At 34.8% G+C, this 22,979-nt stretch overlaps 1 protein-coding gene across 1 annotated transcript in view; it reads right to left on the bottom strand.

The window, feature by feature from the left end:
* Positions 1 to 332: 332 nt before the first annotated feature.
* The window catches only part of STT3B (STT3 oligosaccharyltransferase complex catalytic subunit B), a 108,965-nt gene continuing 86,318 nt past the window's right edge, over positions 333 to 22,979 (bottom strand). Inside the window, exons 6-16 of the mRNA XM_046669751.1 lie at positions 21,534 to 21,632; positions 19,591 to 19,737; positions 18,594 to 18,642; positions 17,036 to 17,190; positions 14,621 to 14,832; positions 13,167 to 13,354; positions 12,274 to 12,445; positions 11,228 to 11,401; positions 8,281 to 8,394; positions 4,940 to 5,152; positions 333 to 1,959 (exon numbers count right to left, since the gene is read on the bottom strand). Coding sequence (XP_046525707.1) covers positions 1,879 to 1,959; positions 4,940 to 5,152; positions 8,281 to 8,394; positions 11,228 to 11,401; positions 12,274 to 12,445; positions 13,167 to 13,354; positions 14,621 to 14,832; positions 17,036 to 17,190; positions 18,594 to 18,642; positions 19,591 to 19,737; positions 21,534 to 21,632 — 1,604 coding nt within the window. The 3' untranslated portion in view covers positions 333 to 1,878. The remainder of the gene's footprint in view (positions 1,960 to 4,939; positions 5,153 to 8,280; positions 8,395 to 11,227; positions 11,402 to 12,273; positions 12,446 to 13,166; positions 13,355 to 14,620; positions 14,833 to 17,035; positions 17,191 to 18,593; positions 18,643 to 19,590; positions 19,738 to 21,533; positions 21,633 to 22,979) is intronic.

Here is a 22,979-nt window from a genome sequence, read left to right on the forward strand (position 1 = left end):
TCATGAGAAAATTCTACAATGAAGATAACTGATTAAATACCAGAACTTTCTGGAACAGGGCTTTTGTTAGAGTACTATCCTCATTTAAATGGAGATAAAATTCCTATTTGGCTAGGTGTCTTCTCCCTCACTCACCCATAAAAAGTCAAAATGAGATTTCATTCTGGGGTAGAGAGAAGGCAAAATAAAATAGTAGGTCTAAGTTGAACTAATCTAGCACTTCTTTTCTACACATATTCTCTAAAACCTTTGTAAGAGTGAACAAAGAAGGAAGTATACATTCAGTACTCTGTAACTCCTTTCAAAAATAAAAGATTCATAAAAGACAACAATTAACACAAAATTTGAATTAACTTTATTTCCCCTACAGTCAACAACTTCTCTGCATTGAATTTTAAAGCAACAAAGTAAAATAAAATCCCCCAAATAACAAGGTATCAGAAATCCAGATTTAGGTACACTTTATTTGTGAAAATGTTCAGCCATTTTATTGGTCTGTAAAAGAACCATCATCTGGGTCAAAAAGGAATTTTATAAATCAAAGAATATTCTACACTTTGGAAAAGAAAATCAGCAGTAACATTCTCACTGAATATCGTAAATTACACTTTTCTTCATAAAAGGTACATACTATTCTGCACTTTTCCACCAAAAGCAGTGGTGTAAGTTATGCTTGTTTATATAAAAAAAAGTCATATCCTGTGGCAGGAAAACTCTCTTTCACTTTTACTAAACAACTGGAGAAAATTTTCAAGTCTATATAAAGTTGCCTTTAAGCTGGAAAGTGAACATGTTCAATCTCCATTTATATTTTAGTGCATTTTTTGACAATTGTCACATTTTTAATAAAAGTAAGAAAATGCATATAGCATTAAAGAGTGTTTCATCAAATGCTTAAGGGATTAAAAAAATATGGAATGGAGGACGATCATTGTGACGGATGAAACTGTTATAAAATGAGAGAAATGCAGGCGAAGTTTACAAATCCTTTGTCATTTTGAAGAGTCACAGAAAATGAACTTTGGATACCTGTCCACTTTAAGGGTTTTTTCCTTAATCTTTTGCACGTAAACATAGTGCTAACCTCAGTACTAAGATACCAAACTTCATTCTAGTAAGCAACGTTCTGTGCAGTTGCCATGATTGCCAAAGGATATAAATTTAGCCCTTGAATGAAGAACATATGAGATCTGCTCTGTAAGTACCTGGTGAAAACAACTGCTGACAGCAGCAATAATGTGTCAACATTAACTACTTGAATCGATTAGTTACTCAGAGGTCTATCTCTGAAACAGCAGCTTCTTCTTAGAGCAAATGGTAAGCAACAGAAAAAGTACATTTGATGAAACATTCTTTGCATTGGAGAAACATGAAAATAAATATAGTTCAAGGAAGTATAGTTACTTTTCTAATACCTCTTTCTCAGACCTGTACTAGTTTACTGGTTCAAGAAGCTCGCATCACATTTGTCATTTGTATTTTACATATTGCTATTTGGGTAGTTCAAATAAAATGCAGGTCTTGTAAAAGAACAAAAACATTGACAAGTATGCATGTGCCAGGGACCAAATTAGAGGGTTCTTTGGTGCAATTAGTCCAAATTCTCAGATTTGAAGGATAATATGTACCAATAAAAAAAATCTGCTGTTAGACATTTACAGCAGTGCTCTGTCTTGCTTCACATTACAAATTGAAAACAGCTGTTCTCAATAAGCCAATTTTATTTTTTAAATCAGGCATCGCCAGAAAATTTTGTACATTAACCTGGACCAGTGATGGTTCTGTACCCTCTGTTGCTGTGAAACATGACATGAGCTAAAGGCAAAGACCGGTTCTCACAAGGACAACTGCTTCAAGTCAGGAACCAGAACAGTGTATTTAAACAGTCTTCTTATATATTTTCTTGCCTTTCTTAAAAACTAGCTTATTTTTAATGTAGCCACGCTTCCTTTTTGTAGTCTAAAAAGAAAAGAGAACACATGTTGTTAGTGGTTTCCTACAGATTAAAAAAATATAAACACACACAGTTTACTGCACTGTGATTGATAAAGACTGTCTTAATAAGCCCTTAGCTCTTCCTATGGCTGGACTCCTTGAATAGTCAATGAGCATCACTAACTCTTCTACGCAGAGGACACGAAGAGATCCAAGATGAACTGGACTAGATCCCTAGCTTTAAGGTCAAAGAACTACCAAAGCATTCCTCAAATACATATCATATATTCTGCACCATTAGGTGAATGAACCCCCACCTCCCCTCTCAATCAATAAATGCTTAGCTGGAATAATTACTCACATGTCCAGGCATGATAGAAAATAACATTAGACTAAGAAATAAGAAAATATTAATGCTGCTCCTAGTTTAGCTTCCAAGAATTAGCTTTATGTCAGAAATAACAAATTGGTAACTTTGGGGGTCCCAGTATTCTCATCTGTAAAATGAAGATGATTGTACCTATTCTACACACATGAAAGAGAAATAAAATTACTTGGCACATTCTCCAATTTAGGTAGGAAAATAAGTACCTAAAAATGAAAAACAAAACAAAAACCAAACATCAAGAAAAAAGCCCAACATTCCTTGAGTTTCATAGATCTTTTAAAAATAACACATTTTTCTTAACGGTTCAGGCTCCCACTAAAATACTTTCAACAGATGTTTTCTAGTATAAGAAGCAAAATTACTACAAATGCAGTGGTAGAAATTGCTGCAAAAATGTTTGCTATGTTAGAATCCTACAAGATAAATCATACAGACACAATGTGTCTGCCCATCTGACATATCCATAGATAGTGAAGAAAGCAAGTATTTTTTGGAAACAAGCAATTTAATGCACCATCAAAGCACTGGGTTAGCAGAGGCTGAAGATTCAGGAGATTGACCACTCAATTCAATTTTCACATTTAAATACAACTCTTGGAGGAGGTTTCAGAATCTTAGAATAAATGCTCCATCGTGCACATTTATTTATGATGTTCAGTTTAAAGCACTTTATAATTTTTTCTAACAGGGACAAGAGAATACAAGGCAAAATGCAATCCTTCTTAAAGTTACAAAAATTAGTTACTGCTAACTTGTCCACAATATATGTTACCTTATTATTAACTTATTTTATTAAGGCAAAAAGTAAAAAATTTCAGAGGACACAATTTTTAAAAATTCAAACGAGATCAAGGAGTTAGTGTCTTTATCATCATTACCTACAGATTTCTAACATGAAAATTTTTCTATGAGATATTGTAAAATGCCCCAGGTCTATACAAGTATGTTACTAGTCTCTAAGGGTGTTTTTCTCTACGGGCAGTGAGCCAATTTTGGCAGCTCTGGACTACAATTCCTAGGGCTTTAGTCATGTCTTCTTTGCAGTGGCAGGAAAAACTCCCAGAATGCCTGCTGTCTCATACCCCCTCACTTGCTAAACTAAAAACCAGGGTAGGGAGAGGAAACCAAATAAACAAACAAAAAGCATTCCTCTGGTACTAGTACAAAAGAGAGATTATAAAGCCATGTAAACCAGAAATTCAAAATCCATGTTGTTGGCTACTAGAATACATGTTGTGGGCATTCAAGATAGACTCATTTTAATTATCCATTCGCTTATTTATTTTAGGGAAATGATGGGAAGACAAAAGAGGTCAGTAAGAAAACTCACTATAATCAGTAAGTTCAATGGCATTGTTTTTCAGAAAAGGTAGACGTTCACTGGGCTTAGATATCTTAGGAGTAACTGCCTTGCGATTAGCAGCATTTGCTTTGACTTCTGCACTGATGTGGCTCACCAGTTTCTCCCACTATATGCCTGTGAGAAACCAGATCATTTGATCTGTCATTTGATATAAAGACTGGTAAGTGAATCTGATATGACCCACAGAAAGAGTGTCAGCTCTACATATTTCAATACATCAGTCTAGATACGGGAATTTCATATCCGGCACAGAAAGTATTCATTTAAAAAGTTTATATTTACATATCATACAGCTAATATTCAGCACTTTTATAGTACAAACTGAAATAATCTGTATTCTGAATATACTTGAAGTATACTTTAAGTAATGCAAATAGATAAGACAATTGCTTCAATGATTTAAAATAACTAATCCAAGCAATGTAAACAAGCATCTCTCAAGACTTAAGACTGAAATTGTTCTAATAATTATTAGTATTTTAATGGTAGTACCTTATAATACAACCTTAATATTTCATCTGACTGCTCATTATTTTTCATCTCCCACAGAGGGCAACCTATATAAATATTCATTTTTAGTAGTCTTTTATAGCAAAGATTAGATCTATTTGGCTTAAGTGAGCAATAATGACTTCCAATAAAATACTTCACATCTTATTAAATATTTATACAAAAGGACTGCAACAGTCTCATCATCATAATTCCTGCCTACAAGCTCTGTCATGATAATTACATTTAAAAATAATTATCTTAAGATAAATGATTTTTTTTATTCAAACCTATTCTTTATTCAATGAATAATACAGTAACATCATACTAAGAATGGAACATGAAAATGTAGTATACATTTGCTTTGACCAAAAGATGAGGAATGGCATTTTTCAATCACAATGGCATTACTTCAGTATTTGGCATTTTTACTTTTCACAGAAAGTGATGGCCACAGTCACATCTTACTTTATGAATAAGTCTTATTAATGGGAAGGTGCAAACTAAAGCCAGGAAATCTCAACTTGGTTCACCAATAACTACTATATGCTATCCAGAAAAAGTTGCTGCTTGGGATATCTGAGTGCTCAGCTTGAAAAGAATGCCCCTAGCAGGACAGCTTGATATTTACTTTGTATAAAAGCCATCATCTTTACAGATCTGGTAAATGGAAATTTATTAGCAAATTTTAGTAATTATTTTTCAGACAAACCAACCAACCTTGAGTTACCCTTTTATAGACATTGACTTCACCTGGCACCCACCTTCTTTGACAAATACTTCTGTTTTGGGAAAATGTTGGTGACTCGAGGTTTGTGGTCTAGTGTCTCCCTGTTATCAGGTGCTTTCACTTTATATATCCTTACAAGCCAGTGTTCTGATGTAAAGGCCTCCTCCAAATGCTTGAATTTAATGTCCTTGTTTCCAATCTCAGCATTACGTGTTCGGTCAAAACCTGGGGGTGTACGAAAATCCAGCTGCAAAAGTGACATTAGTATTGGATGTTAGCCATATTGGAAAACATTAAGTATTAGAAGGAAGTAAATGTTATCGTCAGAGTAAAATTCTCTTTAAACTAGGAAAACAGAATCAGAGTAATATACCATAACAATTCTCATATGCTGTTAACTAGATATAGGAAGAAATCAGGAAGAGAGAAACTAAATACATCACAATTAGAATTTCACCGAACCCTTAAAGTTTGTGAGCAGCCTGCAAGCATTAAAAAACCAACACAGCAAACCAAAATCCATCAAAGCCCTTTTTATAAGTACAGAGAGAGAACACACAGAAGTGACTTCTTTTCTGCCTCAGGGCCTTGCACTATCTATTCTCTGAGCCTGAAAGTTCTTCATTTGGCTCTTTTGCACGCTTGCTCCTTTCTATCCTTTGGTCTCAGCCCAAATACCATTTCTTTAGGGAAACAGTTTCTTAGATTGGTGGTTGAGAACTCTCCTCCATTGTTTCCTTATCTTTTACTCTATAGCGTTCATTGCTAAAGTTTTTATTTATTTATTTATTTATTTAAAGATTTTATTTTTTTCCTTTTTCTCCCCAAAGCCTCCCAGTACATAGTTGTATATTCTTCGTTGTGGGTCCTGCTAGTTGTGGCATGTGGGATGCTGCCTCAGCGTGTCTGATGAGCAGTGCCATGTCTGAGCCCAGGATCTGAACCAACGAAACACTGGGCCGCCTGCAGCGGAGTGCACGAACTTAACCACTTGGCCACGAGGCCAGCCCCTATTTATTTATTTATTTTTTTAAAAGATTTCTTTTATTTTTCCTTTTTCTCCCAAAGCCCCCTGGTACATAGTTGTGTATTTCTAGTTGTAGGTCCTTCTAGTTGTGGCATGTGGGATGCCACCTCAGCATGGCCTGATGAGCGGTGCCATGTCTGCACCCAGGATTCAAACTGGCAAAACCCTGGGCTGCTGCAGTGGAGCGCGGGAACTTAACCACTCAGCCACGGGGCCGGCCCCTTTATTTATTTTTAAAATTACAGGTTTCCCCAGCTATCCAAAAGTTCTCTTTACGCCACTTTGCTTTTATGGAAGACCTATACCAACCGAAAGAAACCTGAAGAGGATTTTTGCTTTCATGGAAAAGCAAAAAGTGAAAATGGGGTTCAGCAGTTTTTTTGCAGCAAGTTATAGAGACTAAGTAGTTAAGCATACTGTCGTATTTCAAGCCTTCCACTTCAGTTACAGAGATGACTAACCTGGACCTTCAACATGAAGGCAGGCAGATATAGAAGCAGGTGTAGACATTAGTGACCTGCCTGCTCTGATGGAGTCAGACAACAATAACGTACTAATAGCTGCCCCTCCTCCTCTCTCTCCTACACCCCAGTCTCCTGTACCTCCCACCACCCCATCCTCTGACTACTCAGCCTCAGACACCATCACCGCCACCACCACCTCTCGGCCTTCCAGGGTGCTTGCTGTCTTCCTGATTCTAGAGTGTGAAACTACACCGTACGTACATTATTTCTACTTCACTTAGGCTGTGTATTTACCAGGTCATTCCTGCTTTTGCTATATGTCAGTGTTATTTTAGGTTTTATGTGTTATTTGGTATGATTTGGTAGGTTATTTTTTGGGTCTGGGAATGCTCAAAAAATTTTCCCACGTAAGTGGTAACTGCATCTTTGCTTTACACCATTTTGGCTTACAAAAGCTGTCACAGCAATGCTCTACTTTTGGATAGCAGAGGAAATCTGTTCCTGTATCCTCCACCAGGATAAAAGGAAAAAAGGAGGAGAGGGGAGAAGACTTTAAGAAATTCTCAGACTAAGTTTATGTTAACACACAAACAGAACATAATTGAATTCAACTTCAAAACAAAAATAAAAACCTAATCTACTCCAATGAGGGAATAACTTGTTCTTGCGTATCTGTACAATAAAAGTTATACTTCATGTCTTAAACATATATTAGTCTTGAGTAGGGAAGGCATCAAAATAAATACATACTAGAAGCATGGCTTAAAACTCCTATAAAAAACAGGAAAAAAGGTCTTTCGATGCTATCATTAGTGAACAGAGAAACAAACCCTTGACCCATTTTCTGAGGTACCTAATTATTATGGTTTAAGTACTTCTTTCTTAGCATGAGTTTAGAGACCGGGCAGTGGCTTTCAAAAAAATCAAAACACAAACAAAAACCTAAATCTAGTAGTAAAAATTATTGTGTATTTTTTTTAAGCCATCTACATAGTAATTACAAATGAATAATGATGAAACATTATCTTGATCCCTGGTATTTACATAAAATTAAACAAGCAAGTTTTCCTCTGCCTTCTAGTATCAACTTAACCAGCAGGCAATATGCAATCAGGCAGTTTTCACTGAATCTTAGTATGAAGGCATAATTTAGTATTATAGTCACACAATCTAAGAGCTATAAAGAACCTTAGAATTCAAGTCATCAGTCCAGCCCCTATTATATAAAGAGAAAAAAACAAGTCTATGGAGGATGTGACTTGTCCAAAGGTTATACGACTTGACAGAGCAGATCCAAATCCCAGGTACTATGATAGTAAGCCCACTGTCTGTTCTTTTTGCCAAAATGCCTCTTTGCACATTCACTCATCTTGTGGACCTTTAAGCTTCTGTACCACATCATTCTAATTTTCTAGGAAACTCTGACCCAGATAGTCCTAGCTATCTGTAGTGATGGAGAATAGGGAAAGAGTGAATATCTGAAGTGACTATATAACTCAACTCTTTAATTTCAGGCTTTTCCCTACCAAGCAGCAAAGTAACCTACTTAAGATCACACTATTTCCTAGCTGGGAAAACCTCTCCCCTGGAGAATAATGTCTTCCAAAAGCATGAAGTCAAAGGTGGCACGGCAGGCAAAGGTTGGATTTGAGCCTAGTGTTAATTAATATTTTGGAAAAAAATCTTTGATCTAAAATTTTTTTCCTAATTTTTCACATAGACGTTTCAGATATCTAAATTTAACCAGGCAGGGGGAATCTTTAGATAAGCACATTTTTCTTTAGAGTGCAACCAGAACATCATTATCTTGTTTTCTAGAGGCAAACAAAACTACTTTTACAAAAGTTTTTTGAATAGATTATTAAAAAAACGGATGTAACTAACCTGCATTTCTCCAAATCTGTAGTATGACATTTTATACATAAGGCAATTCAACAAAGTTGGGGATCCTGCTTTGTCTACACGGAATTCTCCTTGTGGGGTGAAATAGTCACTTTCCTACAAGAAAGAAACCAGAAGTTTCTGTGTCAGTTCAATTTAACACATTCAAAGCTACAGGTGCCCCTTTTCATTCCCCCATAAGAACCAGCTTTGAGGTATCTTCATAAAGACCTATTTAGTTACATCTCAAAAAAAATATGGAATCAGAAGATTAACTTATAAACTTAATGTGATACCTAAAAAAGCCCATAAAACCATTATGAATGTTTTTTAAAGTTGAGCCTGAAATCATTTATAAAAATAAACACGAGTGCCTAAGATAGAAAAGAGCAGCAGTCTTTTGTTGGGAGTCAGGGAGGGCAGTTAATCCTACCAGGTTTTAAATCATGTTAGAAAACCTCAATAATTAAAAAAGAATAATATCAACACCATCATCTAATACCAGGCAGACTGGCTCTCTCCAATTGCTACATCTTCACCTCCATTACTCCTTTTCAGAGTTTTCTTAAATGTTATTCTTTATTTTTCCATATGAACTCTAAAATCAATTCTTTAGTTGGAGAGGGGACTATTTAGAAACGTTCTGTAGTAATTTTTTTTTTTTAGATTTTATTTTCCTTTTTCTCCCCAAAGTGCCCCCAGTACACAGTTGTATATTTTTAGTTGTGGGTCCTTCTAGTTGTTGACGCCGCCTCAGCATGGCCTGATGAGCAGTGCCATGTCTACACCCAGGATCCGAACTGGCAAAACCCTGGGCCGCCGAAGCGGAGCAACTTAACCACTCGGCCACGGGGCCAGCCGCCCCCTCCTTTTTTTTGTAGTAATTTTTATTGTGATCCCATCAACTTTATAAACTAACCTCTAAAGAGGGCCAATTTGACACTATAGATAGAAATTCTTTGTCTGGGAATTTATCCTACAGAGATACTTGTACATGGGCAAAAATAATCAGTGTAGAAAGTTATTTACTGCAGGGACTAAAACTGGAAACAACCTAAACATCCATCAGTAGGGACAAGTTAAATAAATCATTTTGCAAACACAATGGAACACACTGTGCAGTTGTAAAAAAAAAAAATAATGAAGAAGACTCTCTATATTCTAATATGGAAAGATCTCCAAGATATATAATCTAGTGAAAAATGCAATAAAAGGATGTTTCTTTTGCTACTAGTTATCTGCTTGAATAAGAATCTGAAGAAAATGATGAGTACCATGGCCTTTTTTCTTTTCTTAGGAGGAGGGGGGAAACTTCTACTGTATATTTATTTTTTAAATTAATTAAATTTTTTTTTTTCGGTGACGAAGATTGGCTCTGAGCTAACATTGGTGCCCATCTTCCTGTATTTTGTAAACCCCAGGTTGCCGAAGCAGAGTGTATAAACTTAACGACAACAACACTGGGCTGGCCCCCATATATTTATATTTCATTTTTTGAACCATGCAAATATATTACCTATTCACCAAGTTTAAAAACACTGATTTGAAAAAGTACAGACATTTAGGGTTTCTAATCATATAAATGTTCAAAGCATATATTTGGATCTATTACATGTTACAATTTTAACACTGCTAAAACAAAGCCACAAATGAAAATCATATACTGGGAATACTAAGATTAATTTAATACAAGGAAATAATGTTCATTAATCACAGTTAAGGGAAAATGTCACAGCATTTACATCTGAACAGAAAATCTGGGCTCTACTCTACTTTGTCCCTGTCACACAACACATATGCATACATTTTCCTAAAAGGTTCTTTTATTCTGGATCAGCAGTGAATCTTTCATCTTTTGTGTCTTCATCATGTAAACTAGAAAGCTGGGTGTCCATCCTCAATGAGCTCGCAACTGAGTGGGAGAAAGACTACACAATCTACCTACAAAACAAGTTGTGTACGATTCGATGATGAGTGCAGACATGGACGCACCAGAGAAGGGCTTCTGGAGAGGGGACAAATCTGTGCTAAGAAGGTATTCCAAGAAAGATTAGAGTGTAAACACACATGTCAGATGAGTCAAGGAAGAAACAAGGTGAGCTTCACTGGCTAGAGCAGACTGACAGAGTGGAAAAAAGTTGTAAATAAGAGAGACAAAAGGCCAGCAAAGGAAAGCAAAGTATTAAGGGGTTTGCATTCCGAGCTAAGAAGTTTGGATTTTATACCAATGCTTCATTACAGAGGTTATTTTGTACCAGCCAGTAAGCTGAAGCTTCATCTATATTACTACAAATTCTTATAACAGCACTACAAATAAACTATTCCTGGCATCCCCATTAGTGATAATCTGAGGCTGCCTTACTCATCATTAAAACCCGGAACCTAGAATAAGACCTAGTGCTCAAAGCACATAATGCTGACTGGCCAAAAATAACTTGGTCCATAGCACCAAGCTGACAGTGGCAGGGTTTTGGTTTTAACTCGTCTGTCTGGTTTCAAGGCCCTTTTCCTTAATCTATTCAAGTTTTTCAGGCTGTAAAGTGCCATGATCAACGTCATGTTAGACTGGGAGAGGGAACAAGACTAAGGCAAAGATAGCAATTTCAAGGTTACTGTCCTGTTTCAGGTTTATGATCGTAAGGGTCAGTACTAGAGTGGAAGCAATGGGAATGGAAAGAAAGGGCTGAAGTGAGAGGCTGTGAAGGAGTAAAACAAGAGTCTTGACAAACGATTGCTTCGTAGGGGAGAACAGAAGTATCAGGTATGAGTTTCAAAAGTTTTAAACCTGGGAAAATGCTTATAGTATCTTTAATAAATAGGAAAGTCAGAGGGAGGGACTAATTTAGGAGATAGGATGATGAAAATGAATACAATGCAATTAGCAAGATAAGAGAGTTACTTAGACACTCCGAGCTGTCTCTCACACACCTGGAATGACCTAGTTTCTTACCCGAATGTCTTTTGGATGTTCCCCTTCAGCTATCCTAACCATCCAGAGAAACTTGTTGATGTCATCACCAGAATAGCCAATAACCCCTCCAAAAATAACCAAAACATAATCTACATCCAGACTCCTCATGATTTTATAGGCTGCTGTTTCATTTGAAGACATAGCTTTTCCCACCTACAGAATAAAAAAATGAGAATATGTGTACTTAGTCCCACAATACACTAAAACCAAAAATGAATGCATCTCAAGACTCTGATTTAACATGGAATTCTTTTCAGAGAAATGATTTGCTATGAATTCAACAAATTCACTGAAATTTTTAAGCATCCTACTTACTACAACCAGTTATAGCAGAAATGTCAAAATCAGAATACATCTAATATTTTGCTAATAATTAAGTTTCATGAAATTAACCTCTTAATTCAAAAGCAGCAGGCTTAAAAGAAGTAGAATTTCTCCAACTTCAGGCCAGAGATGACCAGTGATCTGGCTAGCACAAATATATTCTCCTCAGTCTACCAGACAGATTACCTACAACACTAATACAAATAGAATTCATTTGGTTAACTCTAGTTATCTATTTAAATCTTTAAAGAACATTGAGGTGATTACCTTAATTTATGCAAACTAGTCATTTAATAGTTAAGGTGAACATAATCTGCATATCTATAAAATACAGTGCATTTGCTTTACATATTTCCAAATAGTTATCTTAATTTATAAAATGGAAAATACAAGTCAAACACAGTATTCTAAAAGTTTCCAATTTTGCCTAATTCTCCAGAGAGCTAAATAAAAATCACAAGATCTGCCAGAAATCAGCCTACAATTCTGAATGATAAATAAATAAATACCATTCTTAAAAACAAAATAAATAAGCATAGCTTGAACTCACTTGATTGAATAAACGTGTAAAGATGTATTTTGAGAATTCAGCAAGCAAAGAGGAGTTCTATCCACATTTTTCTTACTTAATCACAAGTGAAACCTGATTCCTAAATAGTAAAGATTTATAATTTTTGATCTTTTGTTTATCAAATTCTTACCAGTGCTATGTGGCTGTTATTCCAGGTGTTATTATCCACCAAAGTAGTTCTATTAGCCATTCCAGCTATCTGATAGCCATAATCCCACCAAGACATCACTCGGGCATGTTCATCTGTATTTTGCCTTAGCCAAAAGTAAGCTTCTCTAAAATCATCTAAGATATTCCTGGTGCTGAAAAGAATCACAATAGTCTTTTAAATGATAGCTTCTAAATGTGAAGAGGGTAACTGAAAATCTTGAGGTGCTAAACCATTCAATAATTTCACATTTTAAGGATGGTAGTTAAAAGCCTCAACGATGGGGTGGGGGATCAATGAAGAGCTAGACTAATGCTTCTTAAAGTTTAATATGCACACAAATCACCTGGTTATCTTATAAAAAAGCAAATTCTGGTTTAGCAGTTCTGGGGTGGGGCCTGATATTCTGTAAGTCAAACAAACACCCAAGTTAAAGCAGAAGCTGGGGTGGGAGAGTGGAGAGGCAATATATAAATCAGCTGTTCTTAAATTTTAGCTCCATCACCTGCAGGGCTTATTAAACCACAGATTGCTGAGCCCCAACCTCAAGTTCCTGATTCAATAGGTTTAGGTGGAGTGTCTACAATTTGCATTTCTAACAAGTTTCCTGGTAATGAGGATGCCCTGTGTCCAAGGACCACACTTCGAGAAAAAATGATGTATATGTTATGATGTAAAGATATTCTGGAAAAGAGCATGAAATACAATGATTATTACCCACTTCAACCAAAGGGGCTGGGCGAGGAAGAGGCCATAAGAAAAACATGGTAGATTCACATGCAGAGCCTCACAAACACCTATCTTTGAATTGCATGTTTTGAGACAGAAAAAAAGAATAGGTATAAAATCCTTTTGTAACCAAGTTATTTTCTTACCCATCATGATTGTAAGAGGCCAAGACTACACTTGGACTGGAGTAGGCATTGCTTGTGACCCAGGTACAGTGGACTGCAAACATCATCAATAGCATCAGCATCAACATGGTGACAATGCTTTTTATATTAGGACCTAATCCCTCTTCAGTTTTTTCCTGTTCAGTTACATGTTTCCTCACTTTACCTGCCTGAAGATATAAAAAACTGGTTAGACAAATTCATCATTTAACTTGCTTCATTAAGACACTCAAGGTGAAAAGTTGGGAGAATGTTAATCTATCAATTTATTCTTTGAGTATTCTTGTGTCAGTGATACAATGTTTCCTAAAATTTATCAAGGTAGATTCTAAAGTCAAATGTGAATGAGAAGGCTTCCTGGGACTATATCCAATCCAGGAGCTAGTCACAGAGCAAAATATCTGCAGTAAGAAGCTGCTTTCACACCCAGTTCTCCTTTTGTTTTATGTAAATACAACGGAGATAACCAAATGCCCTCATTGTGGCAGTCTTTTCTTATAAAATCTGAATTCCTCATCCTGAAAATGGCAATGTCCAGCTATAAACCAGACCCATGTAGGACTTTAGCATAGGAAAAAATTGCATTATCAGAATCAGTCTTCCAATTTCCAAACCCCAAAACCAACAGACCTGTTAAGATTACATTTTTGAAAACAACAAAAAAGCCTACCAAAAACTGGAAGAGAGAAGAGAATAGAGTCATACTTTCTAAACTGCAAGGCTAGTTAAGAAACCACAAAACAAATAACTACTACAGACACAACAGAAAGTATGTGCTTTATTAACAGAAATCTGTATGAATTATATTGGACCTATAGTAAGGAAAGAAAGAATTTCAAAGTTAATACTTAAACTAGGAAGTTTCATTGCTTACTGGTATTTAAAAACCCAGTTAAATAGTAAAATTTAATATGTCAATCAAGACAAGTGCTCTAATTCTTTCAAGTCTTTTCTGTGTTTCACCAAATATAATCCTGCTGTTGCCTGGGAGGTTAAAAGCGAATTACATTCTATCGGCCAGCCCCCTTTTGCTAACAAATTGGAGGCTTCATTTTTAAAGGCACTTTATTCCCTTTATTTTACTATTCAATCAACCAAATACTGAAAAAGTTTACACTGACTATGGACCTCAAGGATAAGCACTTGGGCACATGGTTTCAGAATGGCTATAGTGCTAAGTTTTATGTAATTACAGGGGTTTTACATAAAACTTGACCAAAAACAAATGAGAATTCCTTCTCTGATTATATTCTACTTTCTTACTTTGAGCTAAAAGACCCAACTTCAAATTTGAGGCAAATAGTATAGACCAACTAGAAATGTCACAGTTTGTCTAAATCTTTCTTTAAACACATTTATTAATATGTATGGTTCTTATTGTGGAGGAAAAAATAAAGTACATAAAATTTTTAAAGGCCTTACTTTAGATTTCCCACCTTATCATACAAATTTCCTGGGTTTCTTTTGTCATCCTCATCACTGCTGTCCTCCACAGGTGGGTTTTCCCTTTTCATGTCATCCCCCAAATAGTGCTCAAAAACATTTGAGAAGGCAATTGCAGACAGCATACAGACGACTGGAGTCAAAGTCAACATCAGCCGCACCATCACTCCAGCAAAGTAGACAGCGCTGATTGCATACAAAGCAACTGCAAAGACAAGTTCTCTTATAACACTTCAGAAAAGAAAACGTTCACAGGCAACTGAACTAAAAATTTAACATATTATAAACCAAATCTAAAACCAGACAAAAGTCTCAAAAAAGAGCTGTTTTAAATTAATAATACTGACCAACTGATTTAATAGTCATATAGAAATTATAACTAGTGTTGACTACGTAAACTAAATAATCACTACACACTTAAACTGTTGTTTAGAGAAATGTATCATGATTCAAATTTAATTGTAGTTATTATGAGGAATAAGAATTCATTATTTGTCAACAGCATCATATTAGAAAATCCATAGCTGATGGATGAAAACATATTTGGCAAATTATATCATTAGGCACAGTAAGTTTACAGAATCAAAGTCTATGAAAAGACAATGCCAATATCTGGCATAAAACCCACATTAAAGTAAGAATGAGATGAGAAGAATATAATTTATTAACCAAAGGAGGAAACTGTAGTTACTGCCAAGAGCCTTTTTTTTTTTTGCTGAGGAAGATTTGCCCTGAGCTCATATCTATTGCCAATCTTCCCCTATTTTGTATGTGGGTCACTGCCCCAGCATGGCCAGGAGTGGTGTAGGTCTGCACCTGGGAACCAAACCCAGGTTGCCAAAGTGGAGAGTGCTGAACTACTACACCCTTGGGGCTGCTTTTTAAAAAAGAACTGAAAGTAATTTCAAACAGCCAAAGCCTTCCAGACACTATGCTAACCACAGGAAAAGGCGCTACCATTTCTGGTTGAAGGCTATATGACTTTACAAAGTCAATGTGTCATTTGAACTCCTATCTCATTTGAAGCTAATCAAAAACTTTTTTTCCTGACCACAAAATACATTATATCATATTCTTGTGTATAGCTCAATGAATTTTTATATATGCACACATCTATGTATTTACTACCCATATCAAAATACAGAACATTTTTATACCTCCTCTTCCCAGTCAATAACTGTTCTCCCCCCTATAAAAAAGGTAAACACTATTTGGACTTCTAAAGCATTAATTTAGTTTTCCTTATTCTTGAACTTCATACAAATGAAATTACACAAAGTGTTCTCTTTTGTACTGGCTTCTTTTATTTATCCACGCTATTCTCTTTTATTAATTGCTATTGTACAAATACATCAACATTTATATTTATCTATTCTGCTGATAACCTTTGGAATGTTTCTAATTCAGAGCTATTATGGATGAAGTTGCTAGGTGCATTCTTAAATATGTCCTTTGTTGGACATACGCATTCATTTCTTTTTGGGTATTCACCTAGAATTAGGATTGCTGAGCCATTAGGTGGACAGTGTGTTTAAGCCAAATCTTTTTGAATGATGCAGTACTAACATGGCCTTATCCAGAGTCCACCGATCTATATAAACCAGAGGAGATTGAGTCCTTCAGTTAGGACCCATGCAGGGACTTTATTTTCTCTCCTGACTTTACTCTGGAATAATACTTTGAGCGTCCCTAATGGTCCAGGCCCCATATTTGTACAAGTTCAACTCCTGGTACTACAAATTGTTTGCTTGTGTGACCCGGTGCATGTTACACAACTTTTTTCAGTTTCAGGTTTTATCACATGCAAAACAGCCACAGCATACTTCTTGTGATAATTGAATCATGTAGAAGTTGTTGGTATCTGCTTATATTGTCCATTTATATTTTGAATGTCAGATCCTAAACACTTGGCTTTAAAATAGTTCGTATTTCTAAGTCTTGTTAGTTGGAAATATACACAAATCTATCAGTGAAAGGGTGTTTACTTAAAGGTGATTCTTATTTCATTACAAAATATACTTTGCACTGAAATTTGGACGATGGATGCAAACTTCTTCCTACTTAATCAAATCTAACTTAGAAAGTGAAGTCAAGACTATAAGGTGAATAAAGTTATAATTTCCAATTCTCAGCCACAGACAATGACGACATTAACTTCTCAAAAACCATAATAAATTAAAAATTTCTATACAAGTACTAAATTAAAAGCTATATATATATATATATATAATTAGAGTATATACAATACAAAATTGCTGAGTTTTTCTTGATTAGGCATTTATGCAAAATAAGAGGAAACATCTTGAATATGCATAGAGTCAAGCAAAGAAAAACAAAACTTTGAAGTGATAATCTCAATAATGAAAATAAATTGTTCCAAATCACAGTTTTATTAAAAAATCTCTTACCAAATACTCTTTCATCGTTGATATTTTTAATGCAGAACCACAGGCCTGCTGGGAAGGTACATACAAGAATATGTAGATCAAAGAAGAAAGACACCCAAGTTGTAGGTTGATGCTCAGACACGGATGCAATAATTGGAATGTGTATTTTTGCATACCTGGTATTAAAAAAGTTAATATTATTTAAAATGAAAATGATAAAACAGTTGTTTCTTTTAGAAGAAATTTTGATTGCAGATATGGTTCCTATTTCCCACCCCTTATCACTTAAAAGTACATTCCATTGTAACCTGCTATATTGGAAATAAATCTGCTCCACCTTGGTAAACCTAAAACCAACATGCTCTCCTGAAAATTGGGAGAATTATCTAAGGCCAGTTATAAAAAAGTGTTGGCTCTGACCTTTAATACAAAAATCTTTGCTCAAATAGGAATTTGTTCTGCAGTTTAACTTAGCATCTCCTACATCTGCATCAATGAGTTTGATTACCTTTTGGACTTACTACTAGTAGAAATACCTTATCTAACAAGATATTATGCTGCCACAATATTTTTCTTAAAAAGGAGATGGCACGGAGGCAGGTGAGGAAAATGGAAAGGACAGGACAAATTATTCCTGAAATGCCCTGAGATTCCAAAGCAGTCAATTAAAGTTTAGAAAGCAAGAGTAAGTAAGACTGACAAAAATTTAACCTAGTAATTTAGCCTAATCAGAATAACTGTCTACAACTGGGGTTTTCCCTCAAACTCTCTGGTGATCCACAGGCTGATCTCTTGAAGTCTGTGTCTAAATGTTAGTTTCAGTCATTCATACATAATTTGCTTATGCCCTTTAGTTAGACCTGAACATAAACCGTTTTGGTATCACATCAAAAGGCAGGCCCATTCAATAAATTGTGATGGGTTTTTTTATTGGGCCAGATAGGGAGTAACAAAGAAGATAGAACAGCAGGAACAGGTGAGAGAGGTAAATTATCAACAGATAGTTTCTTATCCTTAGGAAAACATTTTAAGAGACACCAAGTTTTATTGAACTAGGTAATTTAAAACCATTTTTAAAAATTAACTCATTTTATAATAGCACTCAAAAAAATGAAACAAATATTTTCTAGCATATTTGACAGATTAAAAATGCTGAAGAACTTAGAGTGGTATTAGAAAACAAGTTAAATTTTTTCTTCATATCCACAGTGTATGGTTTTACAATATAACATCCATCCTTAGTGATTAAAAATTAAATATTACTAAAAGATGAAAACTTTGAATACATTGGTAAAAACAAAAGTCAAGCATTAAAATAACACAAATACTACCTTAAATGTTTTGTCAAACAAAACTAAAATAAGGAGTTGTCCATGTAGAACAAAAATAGGACCTTTATATCATACTAAAGGTTCATTCCAAACAGGCATTGTAACAAAGAAAAACCATAAGGTATTCAACATTTACTACACTAGTATAAACTAGGTACTTTAGAAAGATTGCTCAAGTATTGACGGAGATGCTGACGAGAAAAAAAAGAGCATTTTAATATAATATGAGGGCAAATAACTGCACTTACCCAGTGTCCCATAATGAATAAAACCTGCCACTCCATGGTGCAATGTAACCTTGGAAGGAAAAATGCAAAGGAAATTAATTTGCCTTTTTATTGTTACATTGGTTTTATGCTTACTGATTATTATTGATTAATTTAAACTAATATTCAGAGAATTTCAGTTTTCTTTTGTAGGTGACAACATATTTCACAAAGCTGGCTGTCAGATAAAATCAGTGATCAAAAAATCCAAATATCCACAGAGATTATATTTCCAGAGAAACATAAGTTGATAGATAAAACTGTAGAAAGTTTTCCAGTTCTCTCTTAAACTTCTAGTTGACTACTAAAATAAAGCAAAGACATTAACACAGCATTGGATAATTTAAAAAGGGGGGAGGTGTCTAAATTATCAAATCCAGTATGCCAAATTTGCATAAATTACAAAGATGATTTTAAACATTCATGCCCTTTTACTCCTGTCAATTAATTTTTCATAATTTTATGAGCTAGGCTGGTACATTAATTTGACAGATGGAATACCTTTAGGAAGAATTTGACTTGTTTCTAGGGACTAGAAGTCAGGATAAGTGAAGTGAAGTCAGGATAACAGACTAATGTAGAATACAGAAGCAGACTGAAACTGGTTTGGTTGATGGTTTAAAAGTAGGAGAGAGAGAGAAAGAGTACACGAGAGAGCAAGCATGCAATAGGTTAACACTGGAAGCTTTTAATTTTATACAGTTTGGGCCTATTCATCTATCAAGAGGGTGCTTGAAAGTGAATTTATCAGATTCTGAAGCAGCAAAATTAAGATACTGTTAAAATAAAAAGAAATCACAATTTGTAGTGCTATTCAGATTTAAGAATCTTTGACTATTATTTTTATATTTTTTGTAAAGAATACAACCACAGTATTTGACCTGCTAGGGTAAATGGAACATGTACAAAATTTGCAAAAGAATTACCATTTTGAATAATCTGGAGACAAGATTCACATCTTACAGGTGATGACACCTACCTGTATAAGTCAAATAGATGACACTAAGGAAGACAGCACCTGCAGCTAGTGATACACCCAAAAAGAAAAGGGTCTGGAACTCTTGTTTTGTTAGTCGGTCTCTCAGATACTGCAAGAAAGCATAAGCTTGCAGCAATGCAAAGACACCTAATTAAAGAAAAGGGTCAAATAAATAATCAACAAAGCACTTTGCCAAGGACATTTAAAAACGTTAATTTGGAAGAGCTTCTTAATACCCTGTACCAGTCATATCCACGACTAGTCATTTCATCTAACCGACATTTTCCTTGTCAAATGATAGTTAACCAATTAATAAATCCAAAAAATTCTGTTACACATTTTTTCTGAAATGATCAGACTTCCCATACATGGACCAGGCAAGAAAAATCCCACTTCAATCAATAACTGGAGCCTATTTAGCACATTAAACTCCTCCCTTTTCCAGATTTTAGTGATGTTTTCTGGAGGGGAGAGGAATACAAACGTCATTAAAAAACAATCCTGAGATTTACTGAAGGATACATATTACTTGGATCAGGAGAATCTTGATATATAGTTACTGTTTATAATTGAGTGAGGAATGTGACCTTAATTACACACCTATTATACAAGATGCTAAATTAGTAAATATAAGGGTGAGTGCTAAGATAAATAAAATTAAAGTAGTAATAGTGAAAAGTAATTGTCAAAGTGTACAGAACACAACACAAAAGCACTAGGTTTAAAACTAAACAAAGAAATGAGTATCCTATCCCATCTGGAAGACTGACTTTTTGCTTAAAAAAATTCAGTCATAAGGGTTATTTTTAAAAGTTCATTTTAGAATGGTTAAATAAGCATCATTAAAGATTTAGATTTTAAGAAATATAACAACACATACGCATAGAGTCAAGTGACTGTGTGTCTACACAAACATTGCTATACATGACTGTATACTCAAAACTGAATACACATTTCTCTCGCTCTCAAATTACTACTCGGTAATTTTATAACATCAAATTTTATATATATATATATATATTTTTTTTTTTTTTGCTGAGGAAGATGCGCCCTGAGCTAACATCTGTGCGTATCTTCCTCTATTTTGTATGTGGGTTGCTGTCACTCCTGGGAACTAAACCCAAGACACTGAAGTAGAACATGCTGAACTTAACTACTAGGCCATGGGGCTGGCCCCTAACATCAAATTATAAATGTAAGTAAAAGTATTTCACAGATTTTAAAGTGCTATGTAACAGTAAGGTGGGGGGTTCTTAACTTTCTTGGGGGAGGGAGTTCAAGATTCTCACTGAGAATCTGATAAAAGCTACAGAACATCATCTCAGAAAGTTAAATATACTGATATTCATAAAACATTACAAATAAAATAATACCAATGGACTTCCTACAGGTCATGGAGCTTGCATTGAGAATCTCTAAGATCTCCCATTATCTTGTTAATTGTGACCCAGATTAATAATGGCGAAGTACTCTGCTTACATGGAAGGAAATGATATGACTTTTTAACAACATAAAAGCCATTAATTCCAGTTAGTGAATATAAAATATTTTAGTGAGATGTAAGGGACATAAAAATGAAATGTTCCATTTAAATTTGCTGAAATGGAAACTCAGTGGTACATAACTCAGTGTACAGATACACCACTGTTTAGTGTTTGTTTATACAAAGTAAATGTTACTTAGTATTTGCAAATAACACGGATTGTGCCAAAAATGCATGTTCTCCTTTTCAAAACAGCAGTGGCTGGGAAGACAGACACTTTTGGGAACACAATATCAGAAACTCTAAATAAAACTCTATGATATTCTTATTTTATAGTGATGATGTTTTAGAACCAGTAAGATGAAAATTAAAACCAAAAAAACACTTCATTCCCTTGAAGACTGGCCAGTCACACATTCATATATTCTTTAGAAGAAGGAAAATAAATATTTTTTCATACCTGCAGCTGCCATATGTTCACTTGTTCTGATTGGCTGGAATCCCACAAACGGTATCTGCATGGATAATATTAAACCCACAATGTAGAAAGTGCTATATGCTATAAAGACAAAATAGAAAACAAGGATAATTTACTACTACCATTAAGTACTTTAAACATAAATATATAGATAACATATTTTTAGTGAAGTTTTAAGTGAACTTATTTTAAGAACAGAATCTTGAAGTGACTGTTCTATTTGATACATATTTGATGGTTAATCATACATTATAAATCACAAAAATTCTGCCATTTAAAAAAAATTCTTCTTATTTTTTGGTGAGGAAGATTGTTTCTGAGCCAACATCTGTGCCAATCTTCCTCTATTTTGTATGTGGGATACCGCCACAGCATGGCTTGATGAGCCGCCCAGGATCCGAACCTGCAAACCCCAGGCCACCGAAGTAGAGTGCACAAACTTAACCCTACGCCACTGGGCTGGCCCTTTAATTCTTTTACTGAGGTAACATTGGTTTTCTTTCTGCCAATTTAAAAAATATATATTATTTTAAGTACTTTATTTTACAAAATATCATTTAGAAGAGTTTAAGAGACTGGTGCTACTTTCCTCTCCCCAAAATGGAATCAAGTTTTTTTCAATCTATCATTAATAATCATTGTCATGACCCAAGAAGCTATGTAATATATAAATAAGTAAACAGCATTCCTGTTGGCATTAAACCAAAGTATGCATGACCTAATGAATACTTATGATCATCATATATGAATAGCTGCTATTGTCTCAAAAGCTCAAGCGTTTCACACCCTTTTTATAGTGTCCTAATACTCTTTGTAGAGTACTTACCAGTAAAAAAAAAAAAAAAGTCCATCCACTAAGTTTTCTGTGTTTAAAGAAGAAAAGGACTAAGTACACAGAAGTCATGCCACAAAACAGACTAGTTACTGAACTTATTAGGGTCTAATAAAGGAAATCTATTTGCTCTTGGCATTGAGTATACTATAGTATTCTTGGCTTGTATCAACCTAAATGTATAGGCAAATGGGGATGGTTACAATTTGTGAAACAGACTTGTTCTGCATTTAGGTGTTCACAGATCACTATCAGACAAGCTGAATACAGAGAAAGTTGTACTTGGAATTACTGTAACTAAAAATTATTTAGCAAAGATGATAAAACCCATCTGAAATAAGTTAATGTGAAAATTATTTCATTGATAAAACTCATATAAAGCATAGTCAATATTTAGTTGTTGGCAAATAAATTACTCTATTAGGAAAAAAGACTGGGGGTATACTTAGGAAGAGAACTGTTATAGCATACCTATATGCATGCTACACACTGTATAGCATAGCATACAGCATACACCTCTTCTCTTTACCCAGCTTAGCTGAGAAAGAATGTTTATTTGCTGTTAAAAGAAACCCATCTATACAAGGTAAATTATG

This window comes from Equus quagga, chromosome 1 (genome assembly GCF_021613505.1).
Source record: "Equus quagga isolate Etosha38 chromosome 1, UCLA_HA_Equagga_1.0, whole genome shotgun sequence".
NCBI classification, from domain to species: Eukaryota; Metazoa; Chordata; class Mammalia; order Perissodactyla; family Equidae; genus Equus; species Equus quagga.